The sequence below is a fragment of the Pseudoliparis swirei genome, chromosome 6, assembly GCF_029220125.1.
Source record: "Pseudoliparis swirei isolate HS2019 ecotype Mariana Trench chromosome 6, NWPU_hadal_v1, whole genome shotgun sequence".
Taxonomy (NCBI): Eukaryota; Metazoa; Chordata; class Actinopteri; order Perciformes; family Liparidae; genus Pseudoliparis; species Pseudoliparis swirei.
In genome coordinates this window covers 13,016,529-13,031,862 of record NC_079393.1, presented here as the reverse complement: position 1 = coordinate 13,031,862, position 15,334 = coordinate 13,016,529, and the positions used below count along the sequence as shown (strand labels likewise).

Below are 15,334 nucleotides of genomic sequence, written 5' to 3'. Positions count from 1 at the left end.
TTTGCCCCTTCTTTGTTTGGCCAAGTGACATTTTCACTGTTTCACTTAGTCCGTGGTCATCCGTGAGACCACCCCGGTGCTAACTGGAGCCTGCAGAGCATTTGCCTTCCACTGAAACTTGACTGTTGTAGGGCGGAGCCAGGTTGTTCACTTTTGAGATTAAACAGGAATACCTTTGGGATCACTTTGTTTCAGATTTCAATCCCTCGCCCTTGTTGGAGTAAGAGCTGTTCCCTCTCTGGTGAGAGCCATGTAATCCCCTGTCCAGCCTGTGGCCTGTTGTCCCCTGACTGTACCTCTGTTTCACCATCTCTCCCTCTCTCTCTCTCTCTCTCTCTCTCTCTCTCTGTTCTTGCCTCAACAGAACAATGCAGACCAAGTGGCCTTCCAAGTAGGCGGCGGCCTGTCTGCTTTGGAACAAATTCTGCAGGTCGTTGCCGCTGCTTCCACACCCACTGCAGTTCATCGTATTCCTCTCAAGTGAGTACTGTTACCAAATTGAAATACTTCGATTTTAATTAACGTAGTGAAACACTTCAAATGTACAAAATTAAATGGTGGTTTGTTTCCAAGATTTTAACACACAACTCAAAACTAAAATAATTATTGCTCTGCCTTTTTAACTTTTTTATCATGACGTATAATCAAGTTTCGATTTCAAGCCAGCAGGGTGAGCTGTCTCTTTAACTTATAATGGAAACAGTTTGATTTCTAAAACTCTGACCAGTTGTTGTTTAGATGAGTCATGACATTAGCCATGAGTGGATGTGATCTTGTTGACTAGGTCTAAGTCTAAATTTAGATTCATGGTCAGAATGGGAACAGGTGTGGAGTGATTTTCTGGAATGACGGGTATTCCCAGTGAGTCTGTGTTTATGAACGATCTATAATATACAGCAGCTGCATCCCACTGAAAACACAAATATATTACCACATCTTCCCTTTAAATATATGTTGATCCATGGTATTTCTCCTAACTTATTATTATTATTATTATTATATATCTTTACATTTCTCTTTGGCTTTGTATGGGAAAGCTATCTGGAATAGGATCCATTTTAACCAGTGTTGAAAGAATAAATTGAATTTTTAGCATTTCTGAATGTGTTTACAAAAGGTAAAGGACAGGTAGACTTCATACAGCTTGATGTCTGTTTAGTGTCTATTTAGAGCCACTTATTCACACAGCCTTAAACAGCTGTCCTTCTTCCCAGTAACTTCTCTTTAACTTTATCCTTTCTCTGACCCTACTGACAACAGACTTCTTCTTTTTTGCAATTGCCCAAAGTGAGTGAGCTAATCTCAACTAAGAAACTTTATCATTGTTTATAACCAATTCATCTCAATAAATATCCTCAAAATGTATGAATGAGTAACAGTCGTGCCTTTCCAGAAATTCAAAGCATTTCCATTTCCGTAATCATTTTGTGCTTATTCTTTTCTCTCAAAACACAAAAAGCACATGTGTCCCATCTATCATTTAGAGTGCAGAGTATTTTTGAGTTGTGGGTCTGGTGTTTGCATGGCCTGCCAGTAGATAACCTCAGAGAGGCTGCCGTACTCAGTAGTGGGACTCTGTAATGGACTCGAATGGCCTTGCACTCCCATTCATTAGCATTTACTGGTCTCTGAATCTCTGCTAATGGACAAATGCTTCTTATATTTATAAGGCTTTTAAAGGGCATCACATGTGTATTGATTTTGTTTCTACTCTCTCTCTCTTCCTCAATCATTGTAATCTGAGGGAATTTCAAGCAGACTTCATAATAATAATAAAAAAATGTTATCTTAAATGGAAAGGCTGTCTTCTCGCACAAAGTGTTTGTTTGCAGATCCGTGCATGACGTTGTGTTGGCTTAAGTGCACACAATATCCCCTCGGCTTTTAAGACCTCTTCCTGACACGCTGTGGTGAAGGAACAGGACGTGAAGATCAGGCCCTTGTGTTTCTATCCTCGGCACACCAGCCCATTCCAACTGGGGAGTGAGTTATAGATCATTCTGTAAGAATGGTCTTGAACTAAACCTTTCCCACATGGCTAAACGGGTTTCACTGCAGAGGAGTTTTACACAAGCATGAGATTAGCAGTAGTCACACTACGGTATATTCAAGGCCTAATAGGTTTTTTCAGTCGCTTGTTTAGAATCAAACTTAATACCTCAGTTCACCAGCTTGCTTGTCAGCTCACCCTGTGCCGCTAACACTGCTGGACCCTTGAGGGTTTGCCAGCTGAGAGCCAAGACCTAAACCGGAGATAAGCCCTTGATGAACACATCAATCCAGCACCGTGAAGACGTTTGTTCATGCTGACCACATATAGTGTATGCAAGATGTTCTGTCGTGTAGATTTAAACAGCGTGTGCCATGATACATTAATGTAGTTATTACATTACAGCTGTGGGCTACATCTGTGTGTAAATAAAAAAGCTCTTTAATTTTATGAATCCAAACAAATCTCTTTTTTTTTTTTACTTTATAAAGTGCAAGAGAGGTCACACTTTAACCTTGTGATGCACCTCAGTCAGGTCAGTGTAGTTGGGAGTGGGTGACGAGATGCAACACAAGGACGCAGCCCGACTGTCTACTTATCACTATCAATCATCTGGATGGCTGTGTGGCCTAATGGGCTGCTATGTAGACGCTCGCCCCAGAGTGCGCTACATTATCTGTTTACAGTGATGCTGCCGTATTGATCATCTCCTCCTACCAGATAAGCTGAGTGATTTACAAAAAACGGCAGCTGCGGAGATGCTCCTGCCATATCGCTCCCCGGGGAGGCTGATTCCATATTGTTACCATTACATTAATGAGCTAATTCCTCTGCGAGGCTCCGCTAATGTCCCGGTGTAACCCTGTGGTCACTGGAATGTCTAGATCAGGGTTTATGCTGCCACTGACATTAGCTTCAGCTGGAGAGATGATATCTCACAAAATGCACAATGACTTTCAAAATGTTTGCATTCAACCAAATCTATTTTATTTATTCGTCAATGAGCTTTTTTTCATATGCTTTAATCATATTATGCCATTGTTAAACATATTTATCTGTCTCTTAATAAGACAAAATAATTTGTAAATATTCCCATTTGAGACACTGAATTGTTTGCCATATTTAAAAAAAATGAAAGACTAATCATTTTATCAGGTATTTTATATTTAAGTCACCTTAATAACAGAGATCCAAACAAGATCTTAATTAATACATTGAGATCTAATTCTATATTTAATGTTGTACTGTGAAGTATACCCATCATATGTACCAGAGATATACAATATGTAACCACTGTGATGCAGTGGAAGCCGGTTAGTCCTAGAGGATACAATACAAAAGGGATCACATCTCGTTTTAATGTCAGTAGATCATTTGGATGGAAGAATCCTTTTAGTCTGTCCTTCATGAAAACTGCATATTAGTTATATTAGCTATAGGTAAACCCAGATGCCCTTATGTCTTCCAAGAGGAGTCACTGAAGAGAAGACTTCTGATTTGTTTGTAAATGCTCTCAGCACTAGACCCCATCGGCCTATACACAACTTGTGCTTTTAAACAACTAACAGAACGGAACAAACGTATATAATAATAATATGGGGAGCACAAATCTGATTAAAAAGTAATGTTTTGCTGATACTGTACCTTGACAAATGACATTGATTTAAAAAGAAGAGCAGAGCTATTGGGTAATCTCCTGTGAAGGGTTTCGGGGTCTTTGGACATTGCGTGTTAACCCAATTTGTATTTCCACGACTGTCTCACATGACCTGGCGTATCCTGTGAAATCAGACCTGCTGCCTGTGGTTTTATTTCAGGATGTTTTCCACCATTTGTGAGTGTGTGTGTTTCTGCACACACTTTTGCTCCTGTGCGTGATGCTGTGTGACGGCTCATCAGATTTCTCCCCTTCATACCTGGCCAGTGTGGCACGACAGCAAGAGGAGATGTCTTGGAAGCACTCAGGGTATCAGAGAGGCAACAGCAGACTCAAATGAAATGTCATTTAGATAGAAGTGAATGAAGGGATTGTTTGACAGCACAAGGAAATGGATTTGCCTCCTCACCTTTTATTTTGGCTTAGGATTCTTTTTCTTCCCCTGAACACAAATTTACCCTGTTTAAGAAGAAGGGACTCAACCTGATCTGGAAGTTGGTCAGATTTCTGCAACCTCGCTCCAGTCAGGCTTGACTGCACACATAGGAAACGCACAGAGAGGGCGAGAAATGTGAGACTCAGGTTGAGGAGCGCTGATCTCAGGCTTGATAAGTGAAGGCAGTGACAAATAGCATAAAGAGCCTTTTACATGCTTGTTGTCAACTGAATTGAGAGTTAGCCATTTACTATAATAAATGGTGTTATGTTGAAACTTAATCCATCCATAACCATATATCTCTATGTAAGGAAAACCTTAATCATGAGTTTTACTTCTGGTGTATGCTGGAGAGTTAATCAGGCAGTGAAATCTGGATGCTTTTTTAGTCATGTTGTGGACGAATAATGACCGTCAGGAAGAGTTCATTCTTTGTCTTTTTATCCAAGCTGAGTCTATCATCCTTTACTCAAATTAATTTAGAAGTGATATTTGAATATCAAGGTTTAAATTCAGTCTGTTGTGCACCCAAGCCTCTACCTTATCATGCATTGGCCTGTTGGCCACCCAGGCACTGCCCCCAGAGGGCTGCAGAGGGGCGAGACGGGATCAGATGTGCTCCATCCCTTTACCTCTTACCTCATTGACCTCGTTTCTGGATCTGAATAGCTTTGCAGGTAAATTGGTATTCCCTGGCTGTGTGAGGTTAAGCTGATTGGTGATGAGCAGACTACATCGCTCATTTATCACATCTCACTTCCATTCTCACATCCAACTTCAATGCAGAATTGGTATACGAGTGACAATGCACTGAATGGATAGTGGCTGTGGTCATTTTGGGAAAATGTGAAGCACAATCTCTTTAGAGTAATGAAAACCCAAAGTGGTGGAGGTGGAGGATTGTTTCCTGCTCAGATAGACTGGCACACATCAGTCCCTACACAGTTTTTGTGCAACATGAGACAGGGTGGTGTGGTACTTTACCAAATTGTTCTACAAAATCTTTGACTGGAGCTGTCATGAGGGGTATTGAGATAGCGAGAATCCCAGGGAGGCCGGACTATCAGGTGTCGTGCTCATCAAGCTCAATTAGGTGGGAGGAAACCAAAGACAGATCATTGTGATGGTTCATTGTACACGCCGGTGTGAGGGCATAACTCAAACATGCCTTTGACAGGCTTCTCATTTGTTCAGAGACGACCAAAGACGAGCCTGATTAGTTGTGTTACAAAGCAATTTTATGCTCATTGCATGAGCAGTTGAGTGAGTCGATTGTAAAGCCAGAGGGCCCGATTTGTCTCGACAGAAGTCAAGTGGTTTAATTAAAATACACTTGTCAGTTTGTAAAGAAAATACAACCATTCTTTGATTTAAAACTATCAAAGCCCTAATATCACTGGTGTGTTATACTATGTTCCTATTTGCCATTTGTTTGTACTAAAATCTAGCCTTATTCTTTCAAAGCTCAGCTTTAAGAGTTCTATGTTTATACTCTAAAGTAGTATGTAGGAGGGACCACAAGGGGACCACTCTCAGCAATCATTGCATCACCGGCCGAACATGAACAAACTGCATTTGAAAAAGTTGTGTCTGACGTAGATAGAACGACAGTTAAAAGTGGCTTAACATTTTTTTTTAACTCAATGGAACAACTTTTTTTTGCATTTCTCCAGAAAGAGTGCTTTGCCTCTTTATTCTCTTGATATAAAACGTCTCTAAATCTTTAAGAGGAGTTCAGAGTTCAAAGTAGATGACTGCTTTCTTCATTTCTTCTTGAAGCAACGATTGAATATCCCATTTTAGCGACTTGCATGGCAGCATTCCAAGAAGGATTGAAGCTGTTATAAAAGAAATGTTGACACTACTGCTCCCAGGTGTACTTTACGCACAACAAACATTTATAAGGAAGAGAGCAGTTGTCACATGTGTAACCTGACTACTACCATTGAGCATGATGAACTCTATCTGGCTGTTCAGAAAACAGCTCTTTGACAGTAATCAAGTCAGTCCTGCCTAGTCATTTTTATCTCTGATAGGCCATATGATATCCCTACTATTGTGCTCTACTTTACTTAACAGGCACATGACCTGAAATACCAGGATAGTGACTTAAAGCACCTAAAGTAGCTCTGGTCCTTTTGAGAAATGTACATGTCAGTTACCATAGCTTGAATTTCAAAAGCTGTTTGAAACATTACATTATAAAACAGTATTTGAGGGGAAAGTAGTTGAGTTGTCATTCTGGTATTTGCAGAGAAGCTGATGTTAGTCCCATGTTCACTGGAAAACGGGAGTCCTGATGCAGCATGGTTGGAAACGGCTCAGTTTGGTCGCGATCTCATGTTACTTCACCTCTTGCTCCACCCAGGCTGCTCAATCAGTGCACTTAAACATTATGGTTGAACTTTTTCCACTGTCTTTATGCTTTAATAAAATTACTGTCAATAAAGCTGCCATGTAGGACATTAACAATTTGCAAGAGGGCTCTGCTCTGTTACTGGTTTCAGGTTGACGGAAGTAAGCTTTGATGTCAGATTTGGATACTTTCCGATCACTAAAATATAGTGCTTCTCACATTAACACCATGTTCCACGTCTGACAGCTGGACTCTGCAATGTCAATAATGATGCAGCAAAACGACTGATCCGCCCACAGGCACACGCAGAGCAAAGAATAGAGGAAGTTATCGACAGACTTGGGTCTGCCTCGGCCTAATCTATATTCCTTTCCTATGCCAGCGTGGTTTGACCGAAAACGTGCAGCAGATGTGAAGGTTTCAGTAGATATCAAAATGTTTACCATTTGAAATAAACACGGCCTACTTTAGGCACTGGAGAGGCAGATTCCTTTCCTCCAGCGAGCAGATAGGACACGCCATTCTGCCAATGGCTAAAATATACAGTTGTCAGAAAATATTAACTGATGAAACGGGAGCGAGGGGGAGTAGTAGTCACAGCAGAACGATGACCAGTTATCTGAAGCATTAATCTTCTCTGGGGTTTGTTTTAGAGCGGAGGCATGCTGACTGCTTCAGCACTGAGGAGCTGCTGAGAGGAGTAGTGTTATCTCTCCGGCGGAAATGCTGAGCTATCTCAACCAAGATGGGACTGATAATGCGCTCGGCTCCTCTGAAGGTGGCTGTAGTGAGGGGAGTGTCCGCATAAGTAGCTGATATGAGTGTTTTATTCCTCAAATCGGCTTCCTTACTCGCGCTGTCAGTGAGATATGCTTTTGACTCGTGAAGACAAACTGCACCCTTAAAGAACCACAAATACAGAAGAGTGTGTTTGGTTTCCTGATGACTGCAGATAGTCTTGTCAGTGCCCAGGCCCAGACATTTACATCCCAGTAAAAGTGTTTCTTCAAAGGATTGCAAGGAGAGTAGCAGCCAACCTTGAGGTGTTTTTTTAATTTCAGTTTTTTTTTAAACTTGTGATCAATAACCATTTGTCATCTTTCTGTGTTAGATCCCTCTGTGCTGCTATAAATACCTACTACCTGGCGTGTTCCTGCTGCCCCCCCAGCTGCTCCTATGTGCTGTTTAGCAACAAGATAGCACTCCTCATGGACTTGCTGCTGCATCAGCTGACAGTAAGTTTACGCGTCACAGCAAATTCCGAGACATTATTCGAGGCGTGAGCAAGTATTTCTAGCGAAGCCACACACTTATTTTGCCTGTTTTTATTCGTATTAAACCTTCCTTGTTTTTTTAACGTAAATTTGTTGATATACATTGATTTGACCGCTGAGAAAACCCTGCCTTTCCGCTCGTGTTGGCTCCTGCCACAGTGTTAATGAAAGACAGAGCAAGACACAAGCTCGCGAGTAACAAAGCGTTGGCCCAGCCTCTCCACAGATGCCTCCCGACTGAGGGAACGTGAGAGCGCAGGCTGCATTGCGGCGACTTGTCAGCCCATATCCTTCAGCACTCTGTAAGAAGGACTGTAAACATCAGCCCACTCCAAACATCTAACGGTGGCGGCTCGCTGGGGCCGCCTACACTCACAACACAGACAGGGCAAGGCACAGGGCTGTGGTACATGCATGAACTCTTCTGGGGCTTCCTTCTCCAGTGTGCGAGTTCCAATCCAAAGAAGTCATATTTCCTTCGGGCACACAGGGAGAGGTTAGCCTGTTTGGTTCGGTTCATATAAAACATATCCCAGCAGCTGCTCTGCTGACTGACATATCCAACAGCACTGCAGGAGATAAATAACTGTTCTCCATGTGTCCAATGCAGATTAAGCGGATTCATGTTTTGGTAAATTGTAATTCAATTTACAAGTAAGACAATAATGTTTTCAAATTCTGCACAGCTTTAATTTTGTTATTTAGTCTTATTTTTTTGCTTGACTGAGTGTGTATTCATGTGTATGTCTATGTTCTGGTATGCGTGTGCGTAAGCAATAGAGGGAAGCAGTGGGGGTTGCTCTGCCATATGAGCATGTACTCTTTTAATTAGATTTGTGGAGAATGTCGGTGGATTTACCTTTGCTGTCAGCATGCACCCCAACCGTTAGACCAAATGAGAAGGTTTTACCTATACAAGGTTTCCCACGTTATGCAGTAGCACTATATTTTTCACAGGGCCCTTTTCTTGTTTGTTAAATTAGGTTTATCTGGAAATGGGAATGAAATGAAAAATGCTTGTCTGACTACAGTATTTGATTTAGTTTTAGAGATGTCGCTTGTGCTTGGTACATCTTTACTTGTTTACTCCAGAATTTGTTGTCATTTTTGTGGCTGATGAAATGCCTTGAACAGCTACTGTATGCCTTGACTGTAGCTACTACAAATAGTGTTTTATGCTGCTTGCCTTGACACTGGTGAATATTCTCAATAAACTGGGAAAGTCATTTTGCAAATCAAAAGTGGGTCATTTAACATTAGCCACTGCATTTAATGGTCCATTTAATTAATTAAATAATTAGTTAATTAATGTCCATGCTGAAGGTTAAATTGACCTCTTTTTTTATTGTTACTATGTTGATATTGTTTCTAATGGCATTTGTATCCTGTCAAATTTCTGCATTAGAGCATGATGGTTTTTCGAAGAACACATTTTTGATTATTATTTATTATTATAATTATTTGCTTGGTGTATGGGTAGGCTACCGTCTGTAACATTATTTGTCTTCAATTCTTGCAGCTGTACGTCCCAGATGACGACAAATCTATTTTTGGGCGAAGTGTGAACAAACAAGTCTTTGAGGGTTTGACGACAGGATTGCTGCAGACCATTGCTACCATCCTCGGGTCCCTGTGGCCGCATATCTCTGAGTCTGGAAAAGGCGAAAACACATGGATTTCCTCTCCAGATGCCAAGGTCAAGAGCTCTGCCACAGAGTCCTTCAACACTCGCACACAAGACCTAATCAGGTATTTTCCTTCCTATGCTCTGTACTACTGACACTGTTTCTCCTCCTCCTCGATGGCACCTCTTTTTCTCATTTCACAACCTTTTTACCTTCTTTAGTACTTCCCTCCTCCACTGGGTTGAGAGTTGATCAACCTCTGATATCCTCAACATGTAAAGAATTGGCTGACAAAATGTCAGATCTCTTGGAAATGGTCCAACTGGTGTCTTGTTAGCATGGGAGTAGTGTGAGAATGAGGGTGTTTTCTGGCATCCTTCCAACGTGTACTTTTTCCACACATTCAGCACCACATTTAAAGTAAAATCCGTTTTAGGGGGAGGGCACAAAGTAGCATAAACAAAGAGCACTTCCAAAGCTTTGAAAGGCCTCCTTGAACCTGGCGTTGGAGCTAGCCATGTGGGTCTGGGTTGTAGGAGTTGGGGCTGTGTTGGAGAAATGTGGGCTGTGAGGAAAGGCAGGCCCGGCCTGATGAAGCCTTGTGGAAGAGTGCAGTCTTTCCACCACGCCTCCCACAAGCCATGATTCATCTGGACGGAGCAGCTGCACAGGCCCACCACTCTCATCCACTGACCCAGTCGTAACCCTGGAGACAGGCGAGGGCCTGAGAAAAATGGTGTCGTCAGACTGGTAATCCCAAGTACGAGCACAAGATTTACATCTACTGCCTTGTATAATGTATATGCTCGTGAGGACGAAAGATCAAAACATTTTTAGCTTTTGCAACACTCCCATTATGCAAACCCATATATCACGGAGAGAGGAGATCGCCATTTCCTTTCCTCTTATTAGCAGTTTCTCATTTTGTCTGTTGGTGCTTTTAGTTCCTTATCATTGTTATAAATGTTGAGACACCGAGTGGCAAGTTCGACCACCAGGCAGGTTGTCAAACAGAGCAGGCATTGCACAAATCAGTCGGTGTGAGGAAAGATCCTTTCAACCCACGTAAAGCTGTGGAAGAGGATCAAGTCAAAACAATGGGGCTTGGTTCAAGTGTCAGATGACCTGCAGTGGAGGTTGGAAACGGTCATAATCACCTGTTGTGAGAGGACCTCAATGACTGACAGTTCTAACAATCAAGGTATGCGTAAGAAGAAAAGAGTGAAGACGGCGATAAGATGAGGATCCATGGCTTCACAGTGAACACATCAGCTACTAGAAAGCCTTGATTGGCAGCTGTAGTGTTGTCTAGATTTGTGTAAGCTGTTGGTGACTGAGCATAGCCCAAAGGTTCAAGCATACCCGAGTTGTGAGAAGACGGCCCCAGGTTAGCACACTGTCAAGGGCCCAGAGCTGGGCTGGCACAGGGGCCACAACAGCCCTCTAATGACACTATTAGCAGTGATTTGTGGCTGAAAGAGTACAGGGAACATGATCATGAGACCTGTCATTGGCAAAGACAAATTGGAGATATCGCAGTAATAGCAGTGGTGGGGGGCTTAGGTGAGGTATCCATTTTCAGCTGCAGTGCTGTGGAAGTATGCACAGTAAAGGCCTTTGTTTGTGTGAGATGAGCTTCTTTTTTTTTTATAAAGGAAGTCTTCCATAGTACATTTGGGGGAAATCATATTAACCACTGCATGTTTTTCTTCTCTTGTGTGTTCCTTCCAGCTATGTGGTAAACATGGGATTGATTGACAAGCTGTACGGGTGCTTCTTGTCGATCCAAGATCCTGTAGACGAGCATCCCAAGATGTCTGCTTTCCTGCAGCAAGCCTCAGCTCTGCTGCACAGCATGTGTAAGCTGTGTTTTGTCGTGACCGGACGGTGAGTATTTCTCTGACACACACTAAACATCGACGTGATCTCTTGAGCTTCCTCTGACAAACACACACTCACTTTTCTCCGTGCGTCTGATGCCGGCGTCCGAGTCACTGTCGGTTCTTTAATGTCACAAGGATCCTTAAAGACGAGATTCCTGGTTCCTCAAACAAAGACTGTGGTTCCTCTGCAATCAGCCGGCAGGTCGTTTCCTCCAGCCGGCTCGCTGGCTAAGCTGTCGTTACTGCAGATAGAGATAGGCATCTACTTGACCCAGTGCACTGTCACTCACCATAAACCTTAGCCTGCAGCGTGGGGGGAGCCCACCCACGTGTGCTACAGTGACCTCCACTCAGAGAGGTTCAGTGGCGCTGCTGACGGAGGCGACGCACACGGCCACACCAAAGGACATCAGTATCCAAATTCCTCACTTAAAAGGAAAAGAAATGCTGACCATGGTAGCAAGGAGATATGCTTTGATGTTGTACGTGACACTAAAATGTGGACTGACATAAGCTTTATGCATTGTAATTGTCATGCAGAATCTAGGTATCAATCAAGCCAATTAGGTTTTCTTTCGCAATAACCCCAGCACACGGCAGGATCTTCTCACCGCGTTTGAAGTGTTGCCCACAATGACCAACTGCTTCACACCAGCAAAGTAGAAGATAGCTACGACGGTGTGTCACTGAACACCTGTGAGAAAAGAATCGTGTCAGAATGTGCAGGTTTAATGAGGCCAGTGTTATGATCAATACAGCAGCCTGCACGCTTTTGTGCTGCCAAGTTTCTCCGTGTATATAAGAATGCTCAATGGGTTTGAAGAATATTTTGGCCATGCCAGTTGCTGTGTCAGGGGATTATAATGGCATTAGGAGGCTGTGTTCTTGCCTAGCAGCATATTTCACGCAGAGCCTGTTGGCTAACATCAAGTATCAGCATGCGCTGTAGGTTCCATCCAGAGGTCACACACCCTCCTTTCTACATGGCTGCAAATCATAGCTGGTGCTGCTGCGGTCGTCTTAAAGTGTCTGTCTGTACGAGCCGAGGGTTTTCACCAGAGTCTTCTGCGCTGGGACTGAAAATAATTTCAAACATTGATGCATTTATTTCTCATTTTCTTTATCATTGCAGAGTTTTTATGTCAAAATAATGCAGTAATGTTGAGTGTGGGGTTTAGTTGACCCTCGAGGTATATTAGATAATACTTTATTTTATGCTGTTAAAATGTTGTAATTGTTCATTTTCTATGATTAGATTTTTCACTTCAATGTCTCTTTTTTAAAGCTCCTCGCATGACGCATTTTCTTTGAGAAATGGTAACAGGACTGAGGCCATCCTGTGAGGCTTTTATGTAATGTACCTCCTCTATCCAAGCAGCGTTATTCCTGGCTTTGTTGTTAATTGTGATGTTCAATGAAAGGATGTGTTACTGATCTCTTGACCAACACAGTGGCATCTTGTTGGAGCCAAACAAACATATCGCCTTGAATCCTCTCAAGCCAGCCTTGATTGAATGTCTTGGAGCACTCGGCACCTTGTCAGGCAGCTCTGCACAACCCGCCAGCTTGAAGTAGCTGCCATGAGCTTCACGTCATGGCATTACTGTGTTTACTGTAGCTGGAGAGGGAGCGGAAGAGACTATCTTAAATCTTGAATTGGCTGGCAGTGCATTTTACCAGTTAGGTTAGAAAAGTGAAACCGATTGGAAGCTCCTCGCATGCAAAGACTAATACAACTGTTATTGCATAATAAAATAGAAACCCATAAGGAGCATAAGATGAACTTAAGGAGCAGCTGTGATACAACATGTCAATACGCAGCACATGTTATGTTAAAGTGTGTGCTTTTCCACTTGCAGCAGTCAGTTAAGTCAGGTAATACAGCAGCACGGACAGGGTAGCATCTCTTATCTAAAGGGAGAGTCATCTCTAAGCCCTTGTCTGATGAGTAAATCTAAAAGCCGTCGAGGTCTAGACTGTTATTTGTTGTCCATAGTCTTGGGATATCTGTCGTTCAGTTGTTGTTTTTTTTGCATGACACCAGCCGCATAAAGGCACAAATTAAGACCGAAATGTTACATAGTGTGACCAAGTATCATATCTGTGTGTACTTATGAGTACTTAACATTTACTTTTGGTTTTGCTGACCACACACTTGCCCTCTCCTCCTCTCCAGTGCTCCCAGTATATTTGACAATAAACGCCAGGACCCGACTGGATTGACGGCCCTGCTGCAGTCCACAGACCTGGTGGGAGTGGTGCACACTCTGTATTGCATCCTGCTGCACAGTTTCTCGCCAGAGTCTTCTTCCCAGAGTCAGGAGCCCTACGGCCCCGGGGTCATCCAGGTGGCTTTGCAAGGCATCCGCTTCCTCAACAGTTTTGCCCTGCTTGACCTGTGCGCCTTCCAGGTATCCTCCAACATATTCCGTTTTCACTTTCACAAATCTAGAAATTCGTAATGATCGAGCATATTTATTTATTGGTTCCATTTTTTTGGCTATTCTGAATCTGATGATTGTTTGAGCATTTTTCTCGATTGTAGATATTTTATTATACCATATATATATATTTTATTGAATAATATTCACAGTACATAGTTTCTTAAAAGAATAGCTTGTAGCTTTGCATTAACAAACTGGTATTTGAATAAACAGTAGAAAGAGCTATTTAAGTGACATGTCCTTAATCACATGTGGTAACATTTCCTAAAAATATTGAATTGGATTTCATTTTTTAGAAATGATGCTTGCTCCTTTGTTAAGAGCTATTAGAAGAGGAGTTACTCTCCTTAGGACAAAGCTGACCTGTGGACATAAACACCGCTGCCCCCTGACCCCGGGTCATTGGTTGGGGTTGAATAGAGCTTGGTGGGTCAGCAGTTAGGATGGAGCACGAGTGATTATCACTGTATGCAGGGCCGTACATTACCCACCCTGAGGAGGAGGGGGCGACAGCTCCACTGTGCTAAGCCACCACAAAGACTGAAAGGCACGAGAGCGAGCAAGAATGCTGTTAATTATTTTAATGTCTTGTGGTAATTACTTTGAAGCAGCTTCCTCTCACTGCCCCGCCGCTTTTGGGCAACTCAAAACAGCTGGAAATGAAAGCGTTTCACTGCTGGAGTTTTATGAACATTTAAAATAATGTTTCTTTTTTTGTCCGAGGGTTGTAATCACCTTGTGTTTCACATTACCTGCATAGCGCCGGCTAATAGGTGTTGTGGGGGATGGATGATCGGAAAACAGGCCTTAATGCGCTCTGCTGCCGCATCAGCTCCCAATAATTTGTTTGGAAAGGAACTTCGAAAGGGTTCCGTGCAGTACGACCGGGTTTTGCATTGGTTGCATTTTGGCAAAATATGCAGCAACACATCTGTGATTCTCGAAAAAATAAATGTGAAAGAAGAAACAGTCTCTTTAAACGGTTGTTGTATTTATTTTTATCTACCTGTATTTCATCATTGCTAAATAATAATGTCCTGTTGTTCCTTATGACATCTGCTTACATGGTTCGGTGAGTTTAAAATGTGAGTGTAAAGGCCTGAAAACAGTCTTTAGCTTCTCAGATATTGCATTTATGGATGTTCCAATGCTAACGCACCCAAACTTCCAGTGGAGTAGTGATGATCTTATGGTGCTCCGTCACACTGACATGTTTAATAAATACTGCCTGTGAGATGGTCCTAGCATCTCATTTCTGAGCAGGATTGGGGTGTCTTACGGTGGGACCCCGCTTGAGTTTCTTTGTACTCTTACACCATGTATGTTCCCAGCAGCAAAAACATATTGTCATTCATCACTTTGTATTGTTATTCTATTTAACTCTTTGTAATCACAATAACAGACGATTGTTGTTACTGTAAAACCTTCTAACATGTGTTGTCTGTCAGTCTGTTCTAGGAGCTGAGGGTCTGTCTCTCGCTTTCCGGCACATTGTCAGCTCCCTGCTCTGGTACTGTAACCAGCATTCCTCTGAAGAGCTTCTGCACGAAGTCATCGTGTGTGTGGGATACTTTACCGTGAACCACACGGACAACCAGGTAAACTGACTTGCATTGACATTTATTTGTTTCAGTTTAACAAAACCAAATTTATGTTTTTGTCTATTACA

The 15,334-nt window shown here is 42.4% G+C and overlaps 1 protein-coding gene across 5 annotated transcripts in view; it reads left to right on the top strand.

Annotated features, from left to right (window-relative positions):
• scaper (S-phase cyclin A-associated protein in the ER) overlaps positions 1 to 15,334 on the top strand; it is a 57,215-nt gene that overhangs the window by 33,965 nt on the left and 7,916 nt on the right. For all 5 annotated transcript variants that reach the window (XM_056417796.1, XM_056417797.1, XM_056417799.1 and 2 more), the window contains 6 exons: positions 365 to 480; positions 7,551 to 7,674; positions 9,233 to 9,462; positions 11,070 to 11,225; positions 13,398 to 13,632; positions 15,114 to 15,263. In XM_056417796.1, coding sequence (XP_056273771.1) covers positions 365 to 480; positions 7,551 to 7,674; positions 9,233 to 9,462; positions 11,070 to 11,225; positions 13,398 to 13,632; positions 15,114 to 15,263 — 1,011 coding nt within the window. The remainder of the gene's footprint in view (positions 1 to 364; positions 481 to 7,550; positions 7,675 to 9,232; positions 9,463 to 11,069; positions 11,226 to 13,397; positions 13,633 to 15,113; positions 15,264 to 15,334) is intronic.